This window comes from Rattus rattus, chromosome 11 (genome assembly GCF_011064425.1).
Source record: "Rattus rattus isolate New Zealand chromosome 11, Rrattus_CSIRO_v1, whole genome shotgun sequence".
Classification (NCBI taxonomy): domain Eukaryota; kingdom Metazoa; phylum Chordata; class Mammalia; order Rodentia; family Muridae; genus Rattus; species Rattus rattus.
In genome coordinates this window covers 78,287,680-78,313,632 of record NC_046164.1, presented here as the reverse complement: position 1 = coordinate 78,313,632, position 25,953 = coordinate 78,287,680, and the positions used below count along the sequence as shown (strand labels likewise).

At 41.5% G+C, this 25,953-nt stretch overlaps 1 protein-coding gene and 1 pseudogene across 1 annotated transcript in view; both read right to left on the bottom strand.

Moving 5' to 3' along the window:
* Abca13 (ATP binding cassette subfamily A member 13) overlaps positions 1 to 25,953 on the bottom strand; it is a 564,237-nt gene that overhangs the window by 483,195 nt on the left and 55,089 nt on the right. The window contains exons 7-15 of the mRNA XM_032916398.1: positions 25,298 to 25,428; positions 21,777 to 21,910; positions 13,729 to 13,893; positions 12,234 to 12,433; positions 10,586 to 10,713; positions 9,702 to 9,802; positions 9,302 to 9,475; positions 7,408 to 7,613; positions 6,358 to 6,497 (exon numbers count right to left, since the gene is read on the bottom strand). Coding sequence (XP_032772289.1) covers positions 6,358 to 6,497; positions 7,408 to 7,613; positions 9,302 to 9,475; positions 9,702 to 9,802; positions 10,586 to 10,713; positions 12,234 to 12,433; positions 13,729 to 13,893; positions 21,777 to 21,910; positions 25,298 to 25,428 — 1,379 coding nt within the window. The remainder of the gene's footprint in view (positions 1 to 6,357; positions 6,498 to 7,407; positions 7,614 to 9,301; positions 9,476 to 9,701; positions 9,803 to 10,585; positions 10,714 to 12,233; positions 12,434 to 13,728; positions 13,894 to 21,776; positions 21,911 to 25,297; positions 25,429 to 25,953) is intronic.
* On the bottom strand, positions 4,609 to 5,009 carry LOC116912349 (annotated as a pseudogene).

The following is a 25,953-nucleotide window of genomic DNA, read 5'->3' as shown; positions in this document are numbered from 1 at the left end:
ACATCTCCAAATAGGAAAGTAAGTGGACAAATGGGATCCATCAAGCACAGCAGAAAGACTGCAGCTTGTACTTGAAGAAGAGGATGTCTAAAAGGGTTGCCCTTTTCACTGCCCACAGACTATGAATTAATTAAATTAATTGTCTAACTGCTTACGTGCAAGGTAGAACTGAAGATCAACAGGAATGTTGGGATACATTTTTCGATTAGGAAACTTCTGTCATATTTCCTCTATCACCCCGCCTAGACAATTCTTCCTCCATATCAGAAGATGACCAGAAATTTGCTGACCTGGAGAAAGAATTGACTGGAACTTAAGCATAGAGTATCGATGTATCTGATGGTGTGAATGATACACCACTTCTGGAAATAGGGAAGATTATGTAATCTGTTCATGCAATCAAGTTCTCATTACCTTCCTTGTTTCCGAGAACAAGGAAGACTTGGAAGCCAAGACTGCCCATTTCTACCTGAGTGTTGTCTGTGAACAGGTTTCTGGAGAACTCTCCTTTGGAAGACTTCAGGGAAATTAATTCATGTCGGGGAGAGGGTTAGGGGTGGGAGAGCATATACATAAACATTTGTACCAGGCCATGAATATCAGCTGCAGGGAGAGGTGACTTACTTTTTGGTCAACCTAGCAGGACAGAGCTTATCAGGTGACAAGAATCCTTTGCAGAAAACATTCCCTGTGAGGAGTAAATGCTTTGTTCTTACATAGAATAAACAACCAGAGCATCAGATCCTAGAAAAATTTTCCATATGAAAGAAATATTCCACACAGAGAGAAAAGAACTCAACAAAAATAAATATAAAATCCTCATTCAAATTCTTTGCAAAGGACTATATCATGGTGAGGATGTAGATGTAACAAGAGCAGAGAACCATTTTAAATGAATGTCTAGACTGTCCAGAAGATTCTCAGAAATTAAATAGACGTGTTTTAAATAAAATTAAGGAAATATCCCAGAAGATCATCCTACAAAATTATAAAATTAGAGAATCGAATAAGAGGAACAACTGGTGGCTAACAGAAAATCTAGAGTGTAAAGAAAAATACAGGGCCCAAAGTTATAAAAGAAATAATGAATAATGCAAGAATATTTTTGAGACCCGTCAGAAGAGTTGGTGAGCAACCTGCCTGCCAGCTGAACTGCCCCACTCCCTAGACTTGATTTCCAAAGACATAATCTCCATCTCCCACTGCCACTTCACTCTATCTGCCCTGCAGCTGGGGAACTGTCCCCTTTTCTGGCAGACTCTGCTACTCAGAGGCAGGGCACACCAGTCAGAAGAACAGAAACCCCTTGCTACATAAAAGGCCAAGCTACTCACCAGAAGTCCAGCCCCCTACCTGACACACTATTGGATCAGGCCCATGCCAGCTGCTAGAAATTCAGGCCACAAAGACCAGAAGACCAAAGAAGAAACGGAAACCAAGGAACAAAACATCTTTCCAACAAAGACAAACTCAGAAAGAAGCACCTAGACCTATAATAATACCAAACCCTGATGCCTAAATGGCAGTATAAGAACACAATGAACAACAGCCAGCACCACCACCAATAGAGCACTACCAAGCCCAGCTGTCCTATAACAGCAAGACCTGTACATACCAATAGCTGAAATATATGCAGAGAGAGAGAGAGAGATCTTAAATCCAAAAATGATATAATTATAAAAGTGATAGAAGTCCTTAAACAGGAAATGGAGGGAGGGGTTTCTTACAAAAATTGGGGAAATGACAAACAAAAAAAATTGGAGGAAATCAATAAATTCCTTTTTTAAAATCCTAAATAAATAAATAAAAACAAGAAACCAAGCAAGAAAGCAGGTAAAAGAAACTGTTTAAGACCTGAAAATGGAAATTGTTGGAGACTCATAATATAAAGTTCCATCATGTCAGGATAGCCTTCCAAGCTTGGCACAAAATGGAGGACTCCCTTTCCCAGAAGAGCTCCCTTTTTCCACCTGACCTTGCCCAGGTAGTATCTCTGAGCATAGTTGCCTCACCCTATTTAGAGAATAATTCTTCCCAGATAGATCTTCCTGCAAGCACTTTAAGACTCAACACTTAAGCCTTCCTCTTTCCTCTCACCCATGTGACATCTAGGCACTGTGTTATGACCAGTGAACCATTCCCACCCATACCCCTAAGAGCTTTTATATGCCCTAACCCCAGAACAATAAATTAGAGCTGTCTCCCTGAAGATGACTCCCAGAAGTTCTTCTGTCATATTCATGGCCATTTCAACACTGCTTGCCACTTCTGCTCCCTTCAACTTTGTGGCCTACTGTCCAATGATTCATGAGAAAGAGGAAGACCCACAGAAAATAGAAGCAATAAAAAAACACAAATAGAAGGAAACCTGAAAGTAGAAAATCTAGGTAAACAAACAGAAACTACTGATACGAGCATCATAAACAGAATACAAGAGATGAACAAAGAAAAATGTGTGAAAATATGATAGAACAAATAGATTCATCTGAAAAATAAATGTTAAATCAAAAACTTAACACGAAACATCCAGGAAATCTGGGATACTATGAATAGATGAAAACTAAAAATAATAAAGAAAAAAAGAAAAATTCCAGCTCAAAAACCTAGAAAATATATTTTAAAAAATCATAGACATTTTTCTAACCTAAAGAAGATATACGTATCTGAAGTTTAAAGAACATAAAACAGATTGGACTAGAAAAGGAAGCCCACCCCCCATGCTATATAAACACTAAACATACAAAACAAAGAAAGAATATTAAAAGCTATAAGGGTAAAAGTTCATGTAACAAATAAAGGCAGACTATTAAAACTACATCTGACTTTTCAACAGAGACTCTAAAAACTAGAAGGGCCTGGAGACATGTCTTACAAACTCTAAGAGACCTCAAAAGCCAGTTTAAACTTTTATATCCAACAAGAATTACAACCACAAAAGATGGAGAAAACATGGCCTTTCATGTCAAAGGCAAATTTACACAATATCAACCCACAAAGACAGCCCTACAGAAAGTACTAGAAGGAAAACTCCAACTCAAGGAGATTAAATACACCTATGAAAAAACAGGCAATAAATACTCTCACACCACCAAAACCCAAAGAAGAAAGCATACATACATACATACATACATACATACATACATACATACATACACACACATACACAACCACCACCTATGACAACAACAAAATAACAGGAATTAACAACCACTGATCATTAATATTTCTCAATATCAATGAACTCATTCCCCAATAAAAAAGACAAACACTAACAGAATGGATATGAAAACATGATTCATCCTTCTGCTTTGTACAAGAAACACATCTCAACATCAAAAATACACATTACCTTGGAGTAAAGGATTAGAGAAGATCTTCAAAGCAAATGGATCCAAGAAGCAAGCTGGTGTAGCTATTCTAATATCTAACAAAATAGATTTCAAACCAAATTTAAACAAAAGAGGTGGAGAAGGACATCAATTATACTTGTAGATTTGGTTTATTGTTTGTATTATGTTATTTGGAAATTGTATGAGCATCCCACATGTGAGACTCTGAGGGTCCCTACCCCCAGCTGGTTCTGGGGGGGTAAATAAAGATGTCTGCCAAAGGCTGGACAGGATGACCGACGACGTGGGATTTTAGATTTCCCCAGACAAGGGGACAGAGAAAAGAAGGATTTAGTATCACCATGCTGTGAAAACAGAAAGACCAGGTTTGAAAGCTGCAGAAGAGAAAGCATGCAATCATGTAGGAGCTGGGAAGAGAGGCTGCACCCCCCACCCCCTCACCTCACTGGGACTAGGGTAACAAAGATGAAATACAGATTGGAGGGGAGGTGTTAGCAACATGGAAGTTTGGGAGTAGCCCAGCCATTGAACTGTTCAAGACATATTAAAATAAAAGGCTGTGTGTGGTGTGGACATGCATGTGCATGTGCGTGTGTTTCATTTGAGAATCCAGGGCATTGGGACAGGTAACAAGGAATGTACACACCATCTCCAGGGAAATTATAGAGGATTAACCAATTACAACTGCAGATGGCATCCTCAGACAGGCCCCAATCCTGCTAAGCATACAGAGACTAAAGCTAGCTTTCTTAAGTATAATCAGTTTTTCTAATTTTCCTATCCCTCCCCACCCCTTTAAAAAATGTCATCACCCCAATTCAGCAAGAAGAAGCAATGGAGAGTTGTCATCCCAATTCCTTGGGTTTGGGTGTCTGGTTGTGGTTATTTTATAACTTATAGATAGATTGCCATTTTATGGGATAATTTGGAGATGGTCATAATTTTGAACAGGGAGGAAATAAATGGAATAGATTACTAAATTTATTCTTAAACAAAATATTGCGCAGCCATTATCTTACATTGGTAGAAATCCTTATAATTGACACAATTTATAAAATTATAATTTCTTATATTGATACAGAATTTATATATTGATACAGATTTAAGGTTTTCATTGCTATATATATATATATTTTTTTTTTTTTTATGGAACGCTAAACTCTTTACTCTGTTGAATACTTCTAATGTCACAGGAGAAACAGTATGAAAAGCCACTGAGCAAACAGACAGACATCCGCCGGCTCCCTCTTCCCCAGGTTCAGGAGACCTTGAGCTCTTCCCGCGTTTCGCAGGGGGGAGTGGCTTCTGAACTGAGGGGGCTCTCTAGGTAGGCGGTTCCTGCACAGGGCTTTCCTCTGACCGGGTCGATAACTCGGCCCACTTTGAAGATGATCTCTGCCAGTTCGTATTTCACATGTTTTGTTCGTGGGACGGGCAGAGCTCTGAGGAGCACGATGTCCCCGACTGCATTGCTGAAGGGCGTCATGAGCAAAGTAGGTTTTCCACTTATTAAAGTACTTTAGTAAGTAGGGATCCAAAACAAGTCTGGTCGCTCTTACTTTAGCTGTTTTTACCATTGCTGTACCAATCACCTTCCCCGCAACCCATTTGGCGTGGACGGCTGAACGGACTATTGACATTATGTGTCTGTGAGTGCCTCCAAAATGCACTACACAAAGAAATATTAAAAGCAGTAAGGAAAAAAAAAAGGTCAAGTAACATATAAAGGCAGACCTATCAGGATTTCATCACACTTCTCACCAGAGACTATGAAAGCCAGAAGATCCGGGGCAGATGTCATAAAGACCCTAAGAGAACACAAATGCCAGCCTAGGCTACTATATCCAGCAAAACTTTCAATTACCATAGATGGAGAAACCAAGGTATTCCAAATTCACACAATATCTTTCTACAAATCCAGCCCTACGAAGGAAAATAGATGGAAAACTCCAACACAAGGAGGGAAACTATACCCTAGAAAAACCAAGAAAATAATCTCCTTGCATCATTGTTGGGACAAGAACCTATAGCTAGAGAAGTCATCGGCTCTAGCAGAAAACCTAATACAATTGCTCGGCTAAATGGACATAGTATTAAACTAAATCCTCATGACATTATTATACACATAGATAAGTGCATCTCTTCATCATTATCTAAAAATTTTCTATTTGCAGTAGATGTTGATGAACAGAGACACATTAAACACACAAAGCACAAGAATAAGAAACTACAAAATGCTCAGCCATAAAAGGAACATATATACCACGCCCCCATCCCAAGGCTCAGAGATCATTTCAGAAAAAGGAGTAAAAAGAAGGTAAGAGTCAAAGATGGCTACACAGAAAGAGTGTCTTCTGGACACAGCTTGGCGTTTGTACGTATGAAGTCCCAGCAATTGTGACAACACATACCAGACCTGTGCAAGTTCAAGCCAGACCAAATAAGCATGGAGATGCGAAGCAAGGCACTCAAACACACCTCTAACCATAGCCTTACTGGCGATCGTTAGCTTCTAGGAGAGCCAGAAAAAGTTTTCTCTAGGAGCCCTTAGTAAGTCAGCCATGCCCTGGTGAAAGACCACACAAACCAAGAGTACTTAGGCAGCACAAACTTGTCTTGAAGGATTTTTAAAAATTGCAAAAGGACATGAAGTTGGGTGGGGAGGAGAGGGAGGCAAGCATTGGAAGGGAGATGAATATGATCAAAACATGTACAAAACTCTCTAGGAAAAAATAAAATCGAATAAATGTTTTCATCTAAACAAGGACAATTTTGAGAGTGAATAAAATCTCTGTGAATGCTACTGGATAGACCTGGCCAGACAACACAGGACTATCACAACTATAAGGCATCCCTGAACACAGTAACCGTAAGAGGTAGCCTCGTTTGGAGGGACTCCCACTTTAGGCTTCCCTCCATGATGCATAACGACATTTCATACTGCAACTCTATTTCACTAAGCGGGGAAAACACCACATGTTACTGCTGTTGAAACCTCCTGACTTACATGTCAGACTGTTCTGGAAACTTCCATGCATGTTCACATATCGAGCCAATTCACACGTCTTCCTGATGACCCCTGAGATGATTTCCCAGTAGGACATTTGCTGCATGGACATTTGTACTTCTCCAAGTATGTGTGATACCCTGCAGCCAAGAGAATCCAGAAAGGAGAACTTAACTAACAGTTCTCACATTGATATGTGTTTATAAACCCACCCAAAGGCAATGCGTGCAAGCATATGACAGTCTGCATTAAAAAGCAATTAGAATCTAAATAGTTCACTTATGGATTCTTCTACCTTGATTTGGAAAATGAGGAAAAACCACATGGCAATACATAAAACACAAAATGAGCAAGTCAAGGAAAAAGCAAGAAGAAAATAAACACAGTAATATAAAATAAACGTTGATGCTAAGAAAAAATACATCCCTATTTGATATACTTGACTATGGACTTAATTTTTTTCCCACGTGGAGAGGTTTAATGAGAGAAGAGTAGAAGAAGAGAGGAAAGGTGGCCGGCCATGGGCACATGAAGTGGGGGGGGGGAGAGGTAATGGGAAGAACAGAGAAGAACACAGAACAAGAGGGGTAAGCGAGGGTAAGAGGTGGTAAGACGACTATGGACTTATTAACAGACACAAAAATTGGCTATTGATATGAAGTGTCATGAAATAGTAAAAAGGTATGGCTCACTTGAGCAGCCTCTTATATGGAAAATCAGCCTTGGTTACACACAGACCTGGGGATTATCATGAAAGCATAACAGGAAAAATTGTAAACAGAGAAACTGTATTATAGTTTTACTAATTTATTAATATTTTACTAATTTATTAATATTTACTAATTTATAATATTAATATTATATTATTACTATACTATACTATTAATAATATAGTATTGCTGTTTTTAGAAGCTTTCTTATATGAGCAATGGGTTAGTCTCTTTAAGTATCTTCCCATTCTGCTCTTTAGGTATGAGCCATCACCAAGTAGCACCTGAAATCCTGCCAACATCTAAGCCCTGAAAAGCTTTCCGTCCAACACGTACTTACACTGTGGAGACGAGCTGGTTCTCACAGCTGCCAGGAGAGACATTATTCTCAGCTGAGGCAGCAGCTCTTGGAAACTGGAAGATCCGAGAACAGGCAAAGCTCACTTCTGACAGCTGTGCGCCAAGATCCTGCCAGCCGAAATGCCCACCGTGTTCTGAAACTGATCTATTTGTGTGCCCTTCAATGACAGCTTGCAAACTACGACCCTTAAAAGAGAGAGAAAACACCGCCTGTCAAAAGTTAAGTAAGCCATTTTGTGTGAGCATTTGATATGGAGCCTCCCTTGCTCAGTGATGAAGATCTCCATATGGACTCCGGGACAAGGATTTCGAGGTAGTCGTACGCATGAACTTTTACTCAGTTGTTCAAAGTTACATTCCCCACATAAAACTTTACCCAATAATAAAGTAAGATTCTTTACCTCCCATGTGGTTAAGCATCTAATAGATATTCTAGTGTTGTTGCCATGTGTGTTGGATGATCTCCCCCAATATGGCGGGGGAATGCTTAACAAAGTCCTCGGAGAATCAGAACTGATAAGCATCCTCGTGGTAACCCACAGTCCCTTCAGGTTGGGCTCCGACACCTTCGTCAGAAAATGCTGCAGAGTGATCGGTACAAATTTCAGCCTGAGCAGTTGTCACAAACTTTGAAAACTTCCCTTCTTTCCCAGTTGCCTTTTTGAATCCTTGAATACCAAGGAAGCCCCACAACTTTCCTGTCCAAACTCCAGCCCCGATACTCACAAGATCACAGCTGTATAAGAAACAGCCATAAGCCTAAGACAACTCTACCTGGCTGAGCCTCCTCGGCCCCAGAGTCATGAAAAATTATAGAAAGTGTTTTATTTCCACTGATTCCATTTGGAATCGTTTGTTAGGACAAGTCACCCAACTTGGTCTCATACAGGTGAAGAACTATGCTTCTTGCCACCTACAGACCCCACTGAGTCCGTCCCAGTGCCCCATGGGCTTTCCCTGTGCCTGCATAACTTCAGGTATTCCTTTCTGTCTAACAAGCAACCTCTACAACTCTTCTTAGCTTCCAAAGTTTTCCTCTACATTCAAAACACACAAAAGTCCTTGGGGGAAATTCCCAGACGCTGAACTGTTGTGTGCTCATGGTATCTGCCCTGCTCAAGCCAGAGAAGATCTTCATGTTTCTATACCTCTTGGCTTGCATTGTAAACGCTGAGAAGACGACGAGTGGCTTGAATACTCACATACTCTTATTTCCGCCTTAATTTTGCTCAGCATCATTTCCATTTAACTCGCTTTATTATTTCCCCAAGTTTACATTCTAATGCATATAATGAAGAATTTTTCTAAGAGACAGGTAATGGCAAGAGGAGCAAAATGATAAACACGAGAATATTATACATTTTAGTTCTCAGTAAGAAAAATAAGTGCTGAGGCTGACATAATCATTTTTCAAAACATTCCATAGTCTGTGTGAATGTTCAGCAGGGTTGCCTGGATGCTACGCAGTGACGGGGGAAGAGAGTCACTCCCAAATCCTCTCATCACTAAAAGCCATGGCTACCAGCTGCTACACATTAACTGTCACCAAATTCACTCTGGGCTTTCCTTCCCATGTGCAACTAGGATAAACAAAGTGGGGGAGAGACCAGGAAGCCTGAGAGGCAGATGTGTGTTTTCGGAAGTTTGCAGTACTCTCAGAGGTTGCCAGGAAGGTTGTGGCAGTATGTGCCACCACACACAAGTAGTCAGGCAGGAGAGAACTGAGGAGCAGCCACCATTCAGGCAGCAGCATCCTTCCAGCGATGACAACACTTGCACGGTCCGAATTCCAGGTACAGCATTAGCATGCTGGGTGACTCGCACTTAACCCGGAGTCCAGTTGGTGCTGCAGGAGAGATCCAGTGGATACTTACAGCACCCTTCACTGCTCGGAGCAGCTCATTTAAAATGCTGGTCTCATTGAAGGAGGGGGTATGGCATAGCACTCCCCAGACGCTCCTCCAGATGCTGGCGTTCCCAATGGGGAGGGGAGCCTCCTGAGACAAATGTCCATTCGGGCAAAAGGTAGAAGCGTTCTTTGTCAACAGCTGGAAAGGATGAGAAGAGGGGACATTTAGGAATGCTCGGTGATGCTCCCCATGGAATCAATTACAAACAGAAACAGCCACATTAAAGTAAAGCCCAATGTTTTCGAAAAATCTGCTCATCCTCCTTATGTCACCAGAAAAACTCACAACAGGTAAGGCTGAATACTGCTTCGGGTTTTTTTAATGTTTTGTAAGGGAAAAAAAATGGTTTGTGTATAATCTTTACCTGGTTTAGTCCCTGAAAGAACACATCCTTTTCTAGTCTCCATCCTTCAGACCCAGCAGGTATAAAATCCCTTGCTGACCTCTCCAGGTAACTGAGGACTTCTGCAAGACAGAAATATGTTTCACCCTCTATTCGGATGAGGTTTCTCCCATCCTTGATATTCACCATAACCATGAAACAGTAAAGTGAATTCAAAAAAAAACATAAATTTCAGTGAATCCAGCCTGTTATCAAATGCTTCGTTATCTTATGAAAAAGGAAAACAGGAGTATGATGGGATGTTCTGTTATCCTTTCTGAGAACTCAGTAGTGTGGGTGCTTTGTTGGGAGAGCACTTGGCTTCTAAAGCAATGCCCCCTCACACTGTCTTCCTCTCTTCTCCCTAAAAGGGTGAAAAGGATTTAGACCATGAAAGCAAAGTGTAACCTTGCCTTCCTCGAACTAGGGCAGAAGGAACACCTGCTGGGCAGTGAAAGTTCACAAAAGGACATTCTGCACTCTTAGAAAGCTCTCAATCCCATGCAAGCTCTACACAGTGCAGAGGGCAGGCAAGCAGAGAGAGGCCCTTATGCACAGTGCCCTGGGGGCATCTCCAGACTGACAGTCATGGGACTGGTGTCAGTGAGAAAGTTAAACTGTCCCATGAAATTGCATAACCGAGACCACACTGCAGGCTCTGCTAAACAGCAGAATGTGACCTTCATTGTGACAGCAGCATGGCATGTTCTATGTGACACACCCTTGAGGATGCTACAGCAATACATAAATGTATACAAAACCAACAAAACTCAGCTTGAAACTTTATCATTTCACCAGCAAGACACAAAAAACACTTCCACTTGCTCCCAGTCAGTGAGTGACGAAGAAAAGCAGAGCTGGTTCACCTTGAACAAATCGCAAATCCTGGGAGACCGCGTTCCTGAGAACAGTATCCAGCAGGGGCAATCTCTTCAGAGATGGCCATGGGGACAGTTCTGACAATGCATGCTGCAACTTCTCCAGATCCTGGAATCTGGGGGGCAAAAATAAGCAAATGCATCAATTCAAGAGATGAAGCCAAAGAAAACATGAATCGAGCTCACAGACTGGAAGGCCAACTTCAGCGCCTAACTGAGTTCTTGATCAACTGCGCTGTCAGTTGTTGGACCTTTTAGAAGACAGCTTCAACTTAAATATTCTCTTTACCTCCAGAAATGTACGAAGCAGGTGAAAATCGGGTTGAAGTATCATCTTATTTTTACAAATATTTGCATGGCTGGGAATGACCGTTGATGCCTATCAATCATCCCAGACCTTGGCAGGCCAATGCAGAATTGTGAGTTCAAGGCCAGGTTGGGATACACAGGGAAACGTACTTCTTTTAATGCCTTAAAGCTTACAGTTATAAATTAATTTGACTTTCAAAATATTGACCCATCAAAGGAATAAAAAAAAAGCATAAAAGACCCATCAAAGAAATCCTGCATGGGATAAGCTAACAGTCGCCAAGATCAAAGGAAAAAATATAACTTTTAAGGCTGCTTGACTCTCCCAGAGCTTGAGGGGTGGGGCCAGCTATTCAACCTGGGGTCTCCATTAAGCATGTTTTGTAAAGATGGTCACCTTGAAAGCCTGCCACCACTGAGGGCAGAATCTTCAGCAATACCCATCTGCCTCTGCATCCCTACTTGGGGGCCTGGGACTGCAGGAAGAGACAGAGGCTCGACCTATGGTCCATCAAGGCTCTCGTCTGTTGAAAAGGATAATGGGTGTGTGGCTCAAATGGATGCAGATGACGATGAAGACAAGGCAGTATGAAGGAAGCGAGTGTAAGAACTGAAAACAAGAGAAGGCTGGAATGAAAACAAGTGTGGGAGCGTGAAGAACCATATGCAGGTTACAGTGGGGGCAGAGCTGTCAAGAGCAGCCAACTCCAGACTTTCTACATCTTCACGGACACACAGTGCATCTTAAACTAGAAAAGAATGGCCAGATAAAGGACAAAAAAGATGATAGATGTGGGGTTGGGGATTTAGCTCAGTGGTAGAGCTGCCTAACAATCGTAAGGCCCTGGGTTGGTCCCCAGCTCAAAAAAAAAAAAAAAAAAAAAAAAAAGACAAAGACATCAACCTGAAATTCAGGTCGCTGATGCCTTCTCCAGTGTGACTGTGTTGCTGTAAGGTTACTTACTCTGCTTGCTTGTTCATTTGGTTTCAGTTGATTATTTTTTGAGACATGGACTCTTGCTACTGAGGCTGGGATGAACTCCTGAGCTCAAGAGAGCTCAGCCTCCTGAGAACTGGGAGGAGAGACGTGTGCCACCACACCTGGACAGCTCATTAGACAGCTTTACATATCCACATCCATGTCCAGATAACTGCCTAGGTCTATCCTGGCAATATCCACGACAAAAGCCTTGGGTTGCCCATGTAACTTGACATCCATGTTTAGCTGTACTTTCACAGAATTTGTTTCTAACGGCATCATTACACATTCCTACCATGTCAGTGTCATCAAACCTACTCACTGGCAAAAGACATACATATGCCTTACATCTGTGGAAACAGATGGTTGTCTCCAGGGCCATCCACTGCCAAACTGTCATTCAAGATGAGCAGGGCCGTGTGCAGGGCCTCCACCACCTTCCATGACTTGCTCTGCTGTTGAAACTGGTCCCTAAGGGCTGCCAGACTGTGGCTGGTACCCGAGAGCAGGTTCTGCTGCAGACTACCCTGCTGCCACTGGTCAAACACCTGCAAATTTAGAAACAAAAGTAGATTATCAGTCACATTAGAAACACTGTACTTAAGAAATAGTAAAAGACTATTTTAAATGATTTTTTTCAATTTCTGGTCAATCAAAATGTCTATTACAATTATACTATGATTTCATGACTGCTCAAAAATAAAGGCTATAAATGTCAACGGGGGACACCCTGCTTATATATTATTATTCTCCTATTCTTTTTATCATTCCTTGAAAAGAAATGAGAAAAGCTAAAACTGTGGATTTCATTTCAAAAGATCTAACCTGAAAGTTGATCTTTGAAGACAGTTTCATGAAATGATGAGCTTTAAAATATGTCCTGTAATTAATGAGCAGCTGCTGAACACCACTTCGTGACGGGTCTCAGAATGATACACATAAGGCAGCATCATCCATGCTGTACAAGTGTCTCATGCCCAGGTCAGACAGTGAGGATATGGGTAAAGGCTGGACCAGCAACCTACATTAACACCTTAAATGCTGGTTTCCTCAATACTGTCTCTTCATCACCGCAGTGATGAATAAGGTGCACACTACCAAGTGAACAGTTGTGTATATTTTCCTGATGATTTATCTTATCCAATACATGCGATTCTTACCTTTATCAGTCGTGCATGTTTGGAAGGGATGAAGGTTTTACTGGGGTGAGTTCTCCAGGGCAGAAGGATGCAAGTAGACGTGATGTTTGACAAAGAATGGGTGGTACTGTGGTAGGAGAGTGCCCTGTTCATAGCCATGTATCTCAAGAAACAGCTGTGCACTATCCAGGGCTACGGTGAGCTTTTGAAGCTATCAACTTTCTACTCATCAAGGAACTCTTCTATACACCAGCCTCGCTTCTCGGAAACACACATGCACACACTTTTCCCTTACATCTATGAAAACAGTTGGTGTGCCTTTAAATCAGTCATTATTTTTGCATAATATTTCAAGGAAAAAAAACATAGAAAGCATGAGTCAAAAGTAATGTTTGCCAACTTTTGGTCAAAGTGGCCCGAGGGATCTCACATGCCAGCAACATGAACATGATACACAAAATTTGAATTTAGGAACCTCTTAGCTAACAGGTATGTTTATGTGTGTGTGTCAAATATTTTTGGTGTCTTGGGCTGAGAGTTTGATGAGTTAAGGCTGTTCGGTGCATGTGAGAGGAGGTCACAATGACAAGATGTGGAAGTCCTATGGTCGTATCTCAGGAAAAGTCATAGAATAACATAACAGATTAAATTATGTGAGGGGCAAAGAACCGCAGGACTCAAAGCATCCAGACATACAACAGCACCTGTCCATAGAGTTTCGGCCAACTGATGGCATGGATGATGTAGTTCTTGACTGCTGACCACTTGGGATGACAGTCTGTCTGGTAGCTCCCGCTCTGTGCTTCGTCCTCAGAAGTATTGGACAAGATGGAACATACCATCCTCTCTAGGAAGCTATGTGTAGGAATCTAGAAAGAACATAAGAAACACTTAGAAGTGAAGCTGGTTTTACTGGAATGTTTTCTTTCAAAATAATTCCCCACTGTTGCTGATCGAACACTGGTATCACTAAAATGACTGGGTTATTTGTTCTGAGGGGAGGCCTCTAAGTTAAGGACAAAAGTAGGTCCTGTCCTTTTAGGATCAGGCATAGCATGGAAGCTATCACCCACAAGGTGACAATGTGATGGAGTAGAGCCTCTGGTGTGCCCTATAGTTTGGAAGTGGTAGTTTCCAGAGGACCATAGTATGATAGTAGGAGGTGACCTTTGGAGATGAGGCTTAGCAGGGAAAAATCAGATCATCAGAGGTGTACTCTTCTGCAGTGTACTGGGACCTGCTTCCCTTCTTGTGTCTTTGCTTCTAGGCCACCATGAAGGAAATAGCTTCCTTCATCATGTCCTTCCCACTATGTTGTATCATCTCACTGAATACCCCAAGAACAGCGGTGCCAAAGAACCTATGATACTCCTGAAACTAAGTCAAATAAACCTTTCTTCCAGTAAGGGGATCAAAATCTCAGGCAGTCGCTGCAGTCATGGAGAGATGATTCGCATGGAATTCAATGAGGTCGTGTAGAAGTAGCTGTCATGATAGAGCTGATGCTTCTTATGTGAGGGGGTGTTTGATGAGCTTGTCAGTCATCTCTTGGACTGTGTAAGGGCACAGTGAGAAGACATTGTCATAGAACTAGATGGTGGACTTTAACCAAACAGACAGTCCCCTGGTACCCTGCCCTCAGACTTTCAGCCTCCGGAGTTATGAGAAAGGAGTTCCTGGGGCATAGTTCCCAAGCTGTGTAATTTCAACATCAGACTGGACTAAGACAATGGCCATAAGAACAATGAAACTCCTTTGTTCATTACGCACTTTTCCTTAGGACTCAGATGAAAATTATTCACATATGACTATCAAAGCCACAGAGCCACTTGGGGTTTTGTTTTGAGAATTTTTTCCAACTGAAAGTAATATCAAGGTCATCTATCACATTAGAAAGATATGGCCATGTGGCTGCCTAGATGCTCAGCCTGTGTAGTAAACAGCATAGTATGTGCAGACCGCAAGTTCCCATTAACAGGCTCTGTCACAGAAGCTGAAGATGGCATGGGAGCTCTGAGGCTGGAGTGAGAAAACTCATAGCACAAGGTCCTCAAAGAATCTCGTTGTGGAAACAGAAAAAGATCGATATAAGTATAAAAGATAAAAATACATCCCACTTCAGTCCAGGGGCAGTATATGGTAACCCCTCCCAACAGGCACAGGAAATGTAGGGACATCAGTCAGACTAGACATGGAGAGGACCTGAACACACAAACAGGAAACAGAAATTCACAGACTTTACAAAAGTGGGAAGTAGACCCACCGACCCTGAGGTTTCCACATCCTAGCCCCCGGGGCTTATGAACATTTTAGGTTGAATAACTGATAAAACTTGAGGTCACAGATGGAATTGAGGTGTCAACTGACCAAATAATAGATTACCCCAATTATCAAGTAGGCTTAATGTAATCGCAGAAGCCCTCATTACCAGAACCAGTAGACAAAAAACTACCAGAGAAGTTGGATAAGACAAATCCTGGTAAGTTGTTGACTTTCCAGACAGAGGAGAAACTACAAGCAGAGATGATGGACAGCCTCTGGACAATGGAAAAGTTCAAAAAAGCAGGCAAGGGATGGGAGGTGTTGAAAAGTCCCAGAATGCATCACTCCAAATCTTTAGCATAGGAGTTCTTTTGACGTAGTCGGTAGATGCAGGAAAAGCTGCAGGAAAAGCTTCCAACCCTATCAAAAAGTCCAGTAGAAAACTTCCTGTTTAGTAGAGCAAGCTTCCATTTACACACATGATGTCATACTAGGAAGAGAGACTCTGTCCTGCCCACTCTGCTCACTTAGAGGCACAAGATGACCTCTATCCACCAGACCCTGCCTTGTCTTGCCCATTGCTTCCCTCGCTTAATGAAGGCCTACACCCTGTTGTGTGTTCAGACTATGGCCCTGCATAAACCTCAGTCACCAGGTCGCCTCCTCGACAATGTCTTTGTCAACTGCCATGCATACTTACATAGTTACAGCTGAGTTTCTCTAGCTTTTTTTTCTTTTACTTTAATTTGTAAGTATAGCCACTGAACTAGAAGGCTAAAGGAAGAAAGTTTTTCTCTACAACAGTATCTAGGTCCTTCAGAAGAAATTCAATCCTGAAGATACATTGGTTTTGGACCAAGATGGCCCACGTTGGACTTCCAACAGCAGTGTCTAGGTGTTGCTTTGAGCTGTTTCCAGCCTCTATGCTGTTGTTCTCACACTGGAGCAGAAACGAGTACTGTAATCACATGGCATGCAGTACCTATAATGTTCTATATCCAAAGAACTTGTATCCACACCAACAATTACATTATGATCTTTCCTATTTCCCATTTAATCTTAAACTCAAAATGACTGCCTTTCCAATGTAAAAGTCCTATCATTTTACTTGACTATTATTGTAATGTAATGACAAAACGGCACCATAAAAACAGGGAATGGAGTAAAGGACAGACTACTTGGGCTTCATGTCTCAACTACAGCAGCTATGGAACATTTTGACAGCCAAAATCTCAAGTCAAGTAAGATAGCGATACTTCATGAAATGCTTAGATCACACAGTGTGTGGTAGTAGACCAAAAGGCTAAACCCACTGGGCCTCCTGGGTTAACATAGCTCAAGAGGCTGGAGACGAGCAAGTCTAGGAATGTGGCCCTGGCATCATCCTGGCGTCTGATGAAGGCCTTATTCTTCATCAAAACATCGAACCAAGTGTTAGCTGGCCAGGTAGGGTAAGTGTAGCACTTAAATCTCTTCCTCCATATCAATGTCACCATGAGTTAACCGCCCCATGACTTTATCTAGTCTTAATTACTTCACAAAGAATTCATCTCCACGTACTATTTAAAAATTTATGGATTGACTTTTCAAAAAAGTCAATAGTTAGAGGACTATGGTCAAAGCATGGCTAATATATCAGGTAAAAGTAGTTACTCATAGAGACATGGAAAAATCACAGGAAAGTAAGTTAAATCCTACCTCCACTATACTCCAATACTCCAAAAGGAGATAGCAGGTCTTCACTGAGTATACAAGAAAAGCCCTATAGCTGGGTCTGAGAGAAGGAGGTTGACAAACCAAGGATGCAAGTGTGTGCTGTTGGACCTGCTGCAAAGCAGAAGGGCCTCCTAATTGTCTGAGGCTCCTGAAAATGGGTCTTCAGACAAAAGACACCCAGAGAGCCTCAGCAATACCCATATGAGCTATGTACTAAGGGGGGCTAAGACGATATCTTTATTTCTTCTAGTTTAGTAACTGAGGCTTGGTGTCAGCTAGCCCATCTCCTCTCATATCAGCTTTCTCTTTGCCTGGAGAATCCTCCACACGTCTGCTCCCACTAAGTCTAATTTTCCTGCCCAAAGCTATACTCAGTGGTCTAGTTGGTGAACCTTACATCTCCACCTGGTCTGGCCTGGCTTAGCAGGCTGATGGTTCCCAGAGAGATCGAGTTTATACCATTTTTGAACCACCTGAGTCCTGAGATAAAGTGAAAAGGAAAGAAAGGGCCATTTCTAAGGCTGCTATATCTAAGGAGTTTGATGTTCAGAGGCAGATTTCACCCCCGTCCCTAGCTACCATCCCCCAGCATCACTACCCAGCTGGCCCCATTGATATACAGTTGTCTCTCTACTCCTATGGAGCACTGATGCCAGGACCCTCCAAAGATTTCAAAGCCCACGAATGTTACATTCTCTCATTCAAAAGGGTATGGTATTATGTATAAAAGCTGCAAACTTATGCCTAGATAGTTTAACTCATTTCCAGTGACTTAAAATAGCTAACACGGTGTGAGTACTCTATAAACAGTGATTATGCACTGTTTGGGGTGTGGTGACAAGGAACTAGACTGCACAAATTCACATTTTATCTCAAACTTTGGATCTGCAGGTGAATGTGAGATGCAGATTCATTCTTTTTATTTTTTAATTGGATATTTTCTTTATCTACATTTCAAATATTATCCCCTTTCCTGGTTTCCCCTCCGGAACCCCCCTATCACATCCCCCCACCCCCTGCCATCATGAGAGTTCTCCCCTACCCACCACCCACTCTGTCCCGCTTGTCCCCTATAATGAAGCATCAAGCCTTCACAAGACCAAGGGCCTCTCCTCTCAATGATGCCCAGCAAGGCCATCCTATGCTACATATGCTGCTGGAGCCATGCTTCACTCCTTGTGTAGTTTTTGGTTGGCAGTTTAGTCCCTAGGAGCTCTAGGATGTCTGGTTGGTAGATATTGTTGTTCTTCCTACGGCGTTGCAAAGCCTCTCAGCTACCTCAGTTCTTTTTCTAACGCCTCCATTGGGGGCTCCATTCTCTGTCCAATGGCTGGCTGTGAGTATCTGCCTCTGTATGTGTCAGGCTCTGGCAGAGCCTCTCAGGAGACAGTTATATCAGGCTCCTATCATCATGCACTTCTTAGCGTCCCCAGTAGTGACTGGGTTTGGTGACTGCATGTGGGATGTATATCCCCATGTGTGGCAGTCTCTGGATGTCCTTTCCTTCAGTCACTGCTCTACATTTTGTCTCCATATTTCCTCTGTGAGTATTCTGTTCCCCTTTCTAAGAAATACTAAAGCATCCACATTTTGGTCTTTCTTCTTCTTGAGCTTTTATGTGGTCTGTAAATTATATATTGGATATTATGAGCTTTTGAGCTAAGATCCATTTATCAGTGAGTGCATACCATGTGTGTTTTGTGATTGGGTTACCTCATTCAGGATGATATTTTCTAGTTCCATCAATTTGCCTAAGACGTTCATGAAGTCATTGTTTTTAATAGCTGAGTAGTACTCCATTGTGTAAATGTACCACATTTTATATATCCATTCCTCTGTTGAACAACATCTGGATTGTTTGCAGCTTCTGGCTACCATAAATAAGGCTGCTATGAACATAGTGGAGCATGTGTCCTTGTTATATGTTGGAGCATCTTTTGGGTGGATGCCCAGGAATGGTATAGCTGAGTCCTCGGTAGTACTATGTCCAATTTTCTGAAGAACCTCCAGATTGATTTCCAGAGAAGTTTACCAGCTTGCAATCCCACCAACAATGGAGGAGTGTTCCTCTTTCTCCACATAATTGACAGAATCTCTTGTCCCCTGAGTTTTTGATCTTAGCCATTCTAACTGGTGTGAGGTAGAATCTCAGAGCTGTCTTGATTTGCATTTCCCTGATGACTAAGGATGTTGAACGTTTTTCAGGGGCTTCTCAGGCATTCAGTTTTCCTCAGGTGAGAATTCTTTGTTTAGCTCTGTATCCGATTTGTTTTCTACTGGGTATTTTTTTACTTTACATTTCAAATGTTATTCCTTTTACCAATTACCCTCTGGAATCCCCTATCCTCTACCCCCCCCTGCCTCTCTGAGACTGTTCCCCCCCCCACCCTCCTACAACCTCCCATCTCCTCGTCTTGGCATTCCCCTACAGAGCCAAGGGCCTCTCCTCTCATGGATGCCCTATAAGGCCATTCTCTGTGTAGCCCATTTTTTCTCTCTCTTTTAATTGGATATTTCTTATTTACATTTCAGATGTTATCCCCTTTCCTGGTTTCCTGTCCATAACACTAACCCCTCCTCCTTCCTCTCTATAAAGGTGTTCTCCTCCCCAACACCCCCACATTCCCCTACACTGGGGGTCCAACCTTGGCAGGTCCAAGGGCTTCTCCTTCCATTGGTGCCCAACAAGGCCATCCTCTGCTACATGTGCAGTTGGAGCCATGGGTCAGTCCATGTGTAGTCTTTGGGTAGTGGCTTAGTCCCTGGAAGCTCTGGTTGGTTGATACTGTTGTTCTTATGGGGCCACAGGCCCCTTCAGCTCTTTCAGTCTTTCTCCAGTTCTTCCAATGGGGGTCCCGTTCCCAGTTCAGTGGCTTGTTGCTAGCATTCACCTCTGTATTTAACATGTTCTGGCTGTGTCTCTCAGGAGAGATCTATATCCCGTTCCTGTCAGCATGCACTTCTTTGCTTCATCCATCTTACCTAGTTTGGTGACTGTATATGTATGGGCCACATGTGGGGCAGGCTCTGAATGTCCATTCCTTCAGTCTCTGCTCTAAACTTTGCCTCCTGATCCCCTCCTATGGATATTTTTTCCCTTTTTTAAGAAGGAATGAAGCATCCACATTTTGGTCATCCTTCTTCTTGAGTTTCATGTGGCCCGTGGATTGCATCTTGGGTAATTCGAGCTTTAGGGCTAATATCCACTTATCAGTGAGTGAATACCATGTCCATTTTCCTGTGATTGGGTTACCTTACTCAGGATGATATTTTCTAGTTCATTCCATTTCCTTATGAATTTCATGAAGTCATTGTTTTTGATAGCTGAGTAGTACTCCATTGTGTATGTACCACATTTTCTTTATCCATTCCTCTATTGAAGGACATTCTGGGTTCTTTCCAGCTTCTGGCTATTATAAATAAGGCTGCTATGAACATAGTGGAGCATGTGTCTTTGTTGTATGTTGGAGCATCTTTTGGGTATATGCCCAGAAGAGGCATAGCTGGGTCCTCAGGTAGAGCAATGTCCAATTTTCTGAGGAACCTCCAAACTGATTTCCTGAGAGGTTGAACCAGTTTGCAATCCCACCAACAATGGAGGAGTGTTCCTCTTTCTCCACATCCTTGCCACATCTGCTGTCACCTGAGTTTTTATCTTAGTCATTCTGGCTGGTGTGATGTTGAATCTCAGGGTTGCTTGATTTGCATTTCCCTGATGAGTAAGAATGTTGAACATTTCTTTAGGTACCTCTCTGACATTTGATATTCCTCAGCTATGAATTCCTTGTTTAGTTCTGCACCCCATTTTTAATACAGTTATTTGGCTCTCTGGAATCTAACTTCTTCAGTTCTTTGTATTTTTTGGTAAAGATCTTTTCCCAATCTGTTGGTTGCTGTTTTGTCCTAATGACAGTGTCCTTTGCCTTACAGAAGCTTTGCAGTTTTATGAGGTCCTATTTGTCAATTCTTGATCTTAGAGCATAAACCATTGGTGTTCTGTTCAGGAAATTTTCCCCAGTGCCCACGTGTTTGAGGCTCATCCCCACTTTCTCTTCTATTAGTTTGAGTGTATCTGGTTTTATGTGGAGGTCCTGATCCACTTGGACATGAGCTTTGTACAGGGTGATAAGAATGAATTGATTTGCATTCTTCTACATGCTGACCTACAGTTGAACCAGCACCATTTGTTGAAAATACTAATATTTTTTTTCATTGGATGGTTTTAGATCCTTTGTCAAAGATCAAGTGACCATAGGTACGTAGGTTCGTTCCTGGGTTTTCAATTCTGTTCCACTGATCTACCTGCCTGTCTCTGTACTAATACTAATAGTTTTTATCACTATTGATCTGTAATACTGCTTGAGGTCAGGGATGGTGATTCCCCCGGAAGTGCTTTTATTGTTGAGAATAGTTTTAGCTATCCTGGTTTTTTTGTTTTTTGGTTTTTGTTTTTTGGTTATTCCAAATGAATTTGCAAATTGCTGTTTCTAAGTCTATGAAGAATTGAGTTGGAATTTTGATGGGGATTCCATTGAATCTGTAGATTGCTTTTGGCAAAATGGCCATTTTTACTAAATTAATCCTGCCAATCCAAGAACATGGGAGGTCTTTCCATCTTCTAAGATCTTCTTCAATTTCTTTCTTCAGAGACTTGAAGCTCTTGTCATACAGATCTTTCACTTGCTTAGGTAAAGTCATGTGGTGGGGGCGGTGAATATATTCTAGAGTCACTCTAAGAATGCTCAATGCCATAGAAGAAAACAAGTATGTATACCTCCTCCCACTTGGCTGAATAATTCAGGATGTGTTGCACTTGAAGGTCATTGAAACCAAACTGGTATCTGAGATCAGACTGGACTTTCTGGGGATCCCACAACATATTCTTCAGGGACAGGTGGTAAACTGTCTCTGCAAACACAGATGATTTATGCATTAGTTATTTTGATATTCAGATATGCATATAATAATAAACAAAATAATATTTTACTTCTAAATGAATAAAAATAAATATAATTACCATTGAATATCACTTGGAATAAATAAAACCATTGGCTGGAGAGGTGGATCAAAAGTTAAGGGCATTTACTGCTCTTGTGGACAATCTAGGCTCAGTTCCCAGCACCCACATTTGGCTCACAACCACCTGTAACTCCAGTTTTATGGGTCCTGATGACTGCTTGGCTCTATGGGCACCTAAATGCACATGATACACATAGACTCCCTCAATCTTACATATAGATATGTGCACATGCAAATACATACATGTAAAATAAGTAAATAAGTTTAAAGAAGAATAAACAAAAGCCACAGTTATCATCCCTCATGTGCACAGGACATTTTGCAAGGTCCCTAGTAGATGCCTGAAAACATACATAACCAAACCATGGACATAGCAATTTTTTTCTATCTACACATACCTATAGTAAGGTTTAATTTACAAAGTAGACATAGTTAGACATTCAAGTGATGAATAATACAATAATAATATGCCTCAATAAAATTTCCAAAATACAAATTCCTCTTTTTATTTTGAGGCTACCATTAAAAAAAAGTTACTTGAACAAATGCATTTTTGTGCCATGACAACTGATCTGATAACCAAAAGTTCTATCGGCTGCTAAATGATTAATATGCAGGCAGTGTATACAGTATGGATACATGGGACAAAAGAGAGATTACTGTTCAAGGTAACATGGGGCAAGAAGAAGTAAGACTTCATCTCGTTATTTAAAATCACATTCCTATAATAAAATAGTTCTTATGCCCAAAATATGTTGTTTGCAAGCCTGAGTTGTAAATATGCAGCCCGACTGATATCATACCTCATTAGAATTAGACACAGAGTTCCAGAAAAGAACAGGAAAAAAGTGTCAACAATCTACCAAAAGGCTTTGGGAAAGAAAGCTAATGTTCTTGAAAACTGAAGGGCAATATGATTCTGAAATGTGTAGCTGAACAAGGCCATGTTCAGAGCCTGTGAATTAATAATGTCAGGAAATCATGTGACTAGGCCTCCATCCTTTTCCTCCATGCACTGTAATCTATTCTCCAGGAAAAGCATTTTTCTTGGAGGCAGGAGAAATGAAGACAATTTTTAGTGGTCTCCAGAAGTCTATTCTGTAATCATATTTCTAACTCTGACTCAAATGGATATAAAATTGTTTTAATTACATCCTTTAAAGTAATTATATCTCCAATTGTAAGCTAAATTGAATGTTATAATGTGGACGATTTGCACAAATTTCTGCTTCCAAATGAGCTTGCTAAAATTGAGGTCACAGAAAATCTTTCAATGTGGTGTTTTAATATATCTCCTACCCCACCTTCAGTCTTTCATTCTGGACTTAAGAAATAGCTTCTGGTAGAACTAAATTGATATAAAAATTAAGTTGATCCTTAATAGCCTAGCTTCCTTCATACAAAAAAATAATGTCAAATAAACCCATGTTCTCCATGAGATTCTAAGTCTCAAGCAGCAAACAGAATTTGGGGTAAGGGAGGGTATTTTGAAGGACCGTATTGTGTTAGGCTAATGCATACAGCAGGAGGAATTTATCTGGGTCTACAGAAATCTCTGTGAAACCAATACCTGGTATATCTCAGGTCACTGAGCCACCGAAAGTAAACTGCCAATGAGAAGTGTGACCCAGGACTTACCTGTCTCCAGCTCTCAGTGCCTCAAGAGCATTCCTGACTCTACGGCTCCACTGGCCACTGATGCTGGACCTGGCTCCCTTTCTGAGCCCACCTCTGCCACTCCATGATATACCTCAGACACACAGACCAGTGAGCACTGTCCACTCCTGGCAAGCCCTTACACGTCAAACACTGCTCCTTTTTTCTGGAAATGCTCCTTGGTCATGTTAACAAATTCTAAATTATTTTTGAAACTCTTTGCTGAAGCTGTTTCAGAAAAGGATACGCCAGATCCTCCCTCTCTGTGGTTGGTCTCGGTTTTTTGCGTCGGCATCTTTTGTTCCTTTACAAACATAACATCTCTGAGTGCAAGAACCATTCCTTACTGGTAACTATGATCCCAGTTACTTGGGAAGCCAAGTCTAGGGGATTACATGTTCAAGACCAGCCTAAGAGACTTAGTGAGATATTATCTCTAAAAAAAAAAGCTGATTTTTAATGTAAAGTCACTTTATTGTAATCAATTCACCAATAAAATATTATGCAGTCAGATTAGCCTAGCCACTCAAACGAATACTTGTCTAATATATAAATCACCATGAGTTTGTGTAAAAGAAAAAATTAAGTAGAAGGAGGATGCTAAAGAGATGTTCAGATGTTCAAAAGTGAATCCTGCTGGGGCCTAAGACCTGAGTTACTTAAACTCCCATTACCCATAACCAGTGGATCACAAGGGCCTCCCACTCCAGTTTCAGGGAACCTGATACCCTCTTCTGACCCCTATGGGTACTACACTCATGTGTGCAAGCCCACACACGTATACATAGAATGAAAAATAAGCTATTTTTTTAAAGTATTGGATTATAGAAATATGATAGAGTTCGTGAGTGATGTGTGAGGCAGAGAGAGAGAGAGAGAGAGAGAGACAGAGACAGAGACAGAGACAGAGAGGGGTAATGTTGGTGGAGTGGCAATGTTGGGGTGAGTGGGTTGGGAATGGTTAACTGATGAGTAGAGAGGTGGGTGGGCAGATGAACAGTCAAGTGGCTACAATGGTTACAGTCAATGATGATAAGTGCTAAATTCTAACAATACTGTCCTCCCATTGCACTTCCCATAGAAAATTAAACAAAGAAAGAACCAACAGGAACCAATTTACAAGTAAAACATTAAATCCAATGACAACTTAATAACATTCAAGCCAAGAAAATAGGGGGTCCCACTTCCTTCCCTCTAAAGGGCTACTTATTACATTCACAATAGTGTGCCTTCTTTGAATGACCTCACTGTTTCCCACTGACTCCAAGTCCACTTACAGGGGGCTAGAATTCCTTCCCAATAGGACCTTTAAAAATGAAAGGATAAAAATCACAGAATAAGTGGTCTGTCTGAACTTAAAAGACAACTTACAACTTAAGGAATTTTTTTAAATCAGTTGTTTAAAATATAAGTGTAATTCTTATTAGCATTGACTGTAGAAATTTGTCAGTTTTGACTTGCAAATTTTAATCGTATGGCTGTCTTACTAGCAGAAACAGTGAATTTTGGGTTGATATTTTAATTAATCAGTTCTTTAAAGGTCCCTGTGGCTCTGTGCTTTCTAACACATTGCAAGAGTGGAATATCCCAAGTACAGCCCTGGCTCTCAGGGTCTCTCACCATTGACAGCTGCTCCGTGCTGCTGCAGAAACCTCAGGGTGGAGACGGTCACATTCAGAACATGTCTAGAAACCTGGGGGATGGTCTGGTGCAGTGGCAGCCAATCCAAATCTCCCAGAGATGCTAATGAACTAGAACAGAAACAAACCAAGCAAAGTGACAATATTTTATAAATCATTACTGTTACAGGTCAGAATACACTTTCAGCTGAGGGGGAACTGCATGCATTTTAGCAGCATGAGGCTAACACCACCAATAGCATGGTTCAAAGCAGGTAATCTCCATGTGTCTTCTCACTAAGAAGATCTCTCACTGCAGCTGTGTGACGTTAGGAGAATCCCAAGACTTTTAAAAATCCTCTCTCTAAACACCCTAACTATTCTCATTGTCCACGCCTGATCAGTCCAGTGCTTAGAGGAACAGGATACAGGAAGTCTCCTTACAACTCTGGCCAAATACTTAAGATCACGAAATCTTAGAATGTGCTTCATGCTCTGGCACCAGTGAAGCCCATTATAGTTCAAAAGGCATAGCAAAAATTCAGTCTGGTCCTCAGATGAGCTGTGTTCCAGAATGTGAGGCCTAAGAGACAGGCATCCCGATAACACTCAGCCATGTCAGCATTGCAAGGAGCTGTGTATATGTGTAGCTGAGTT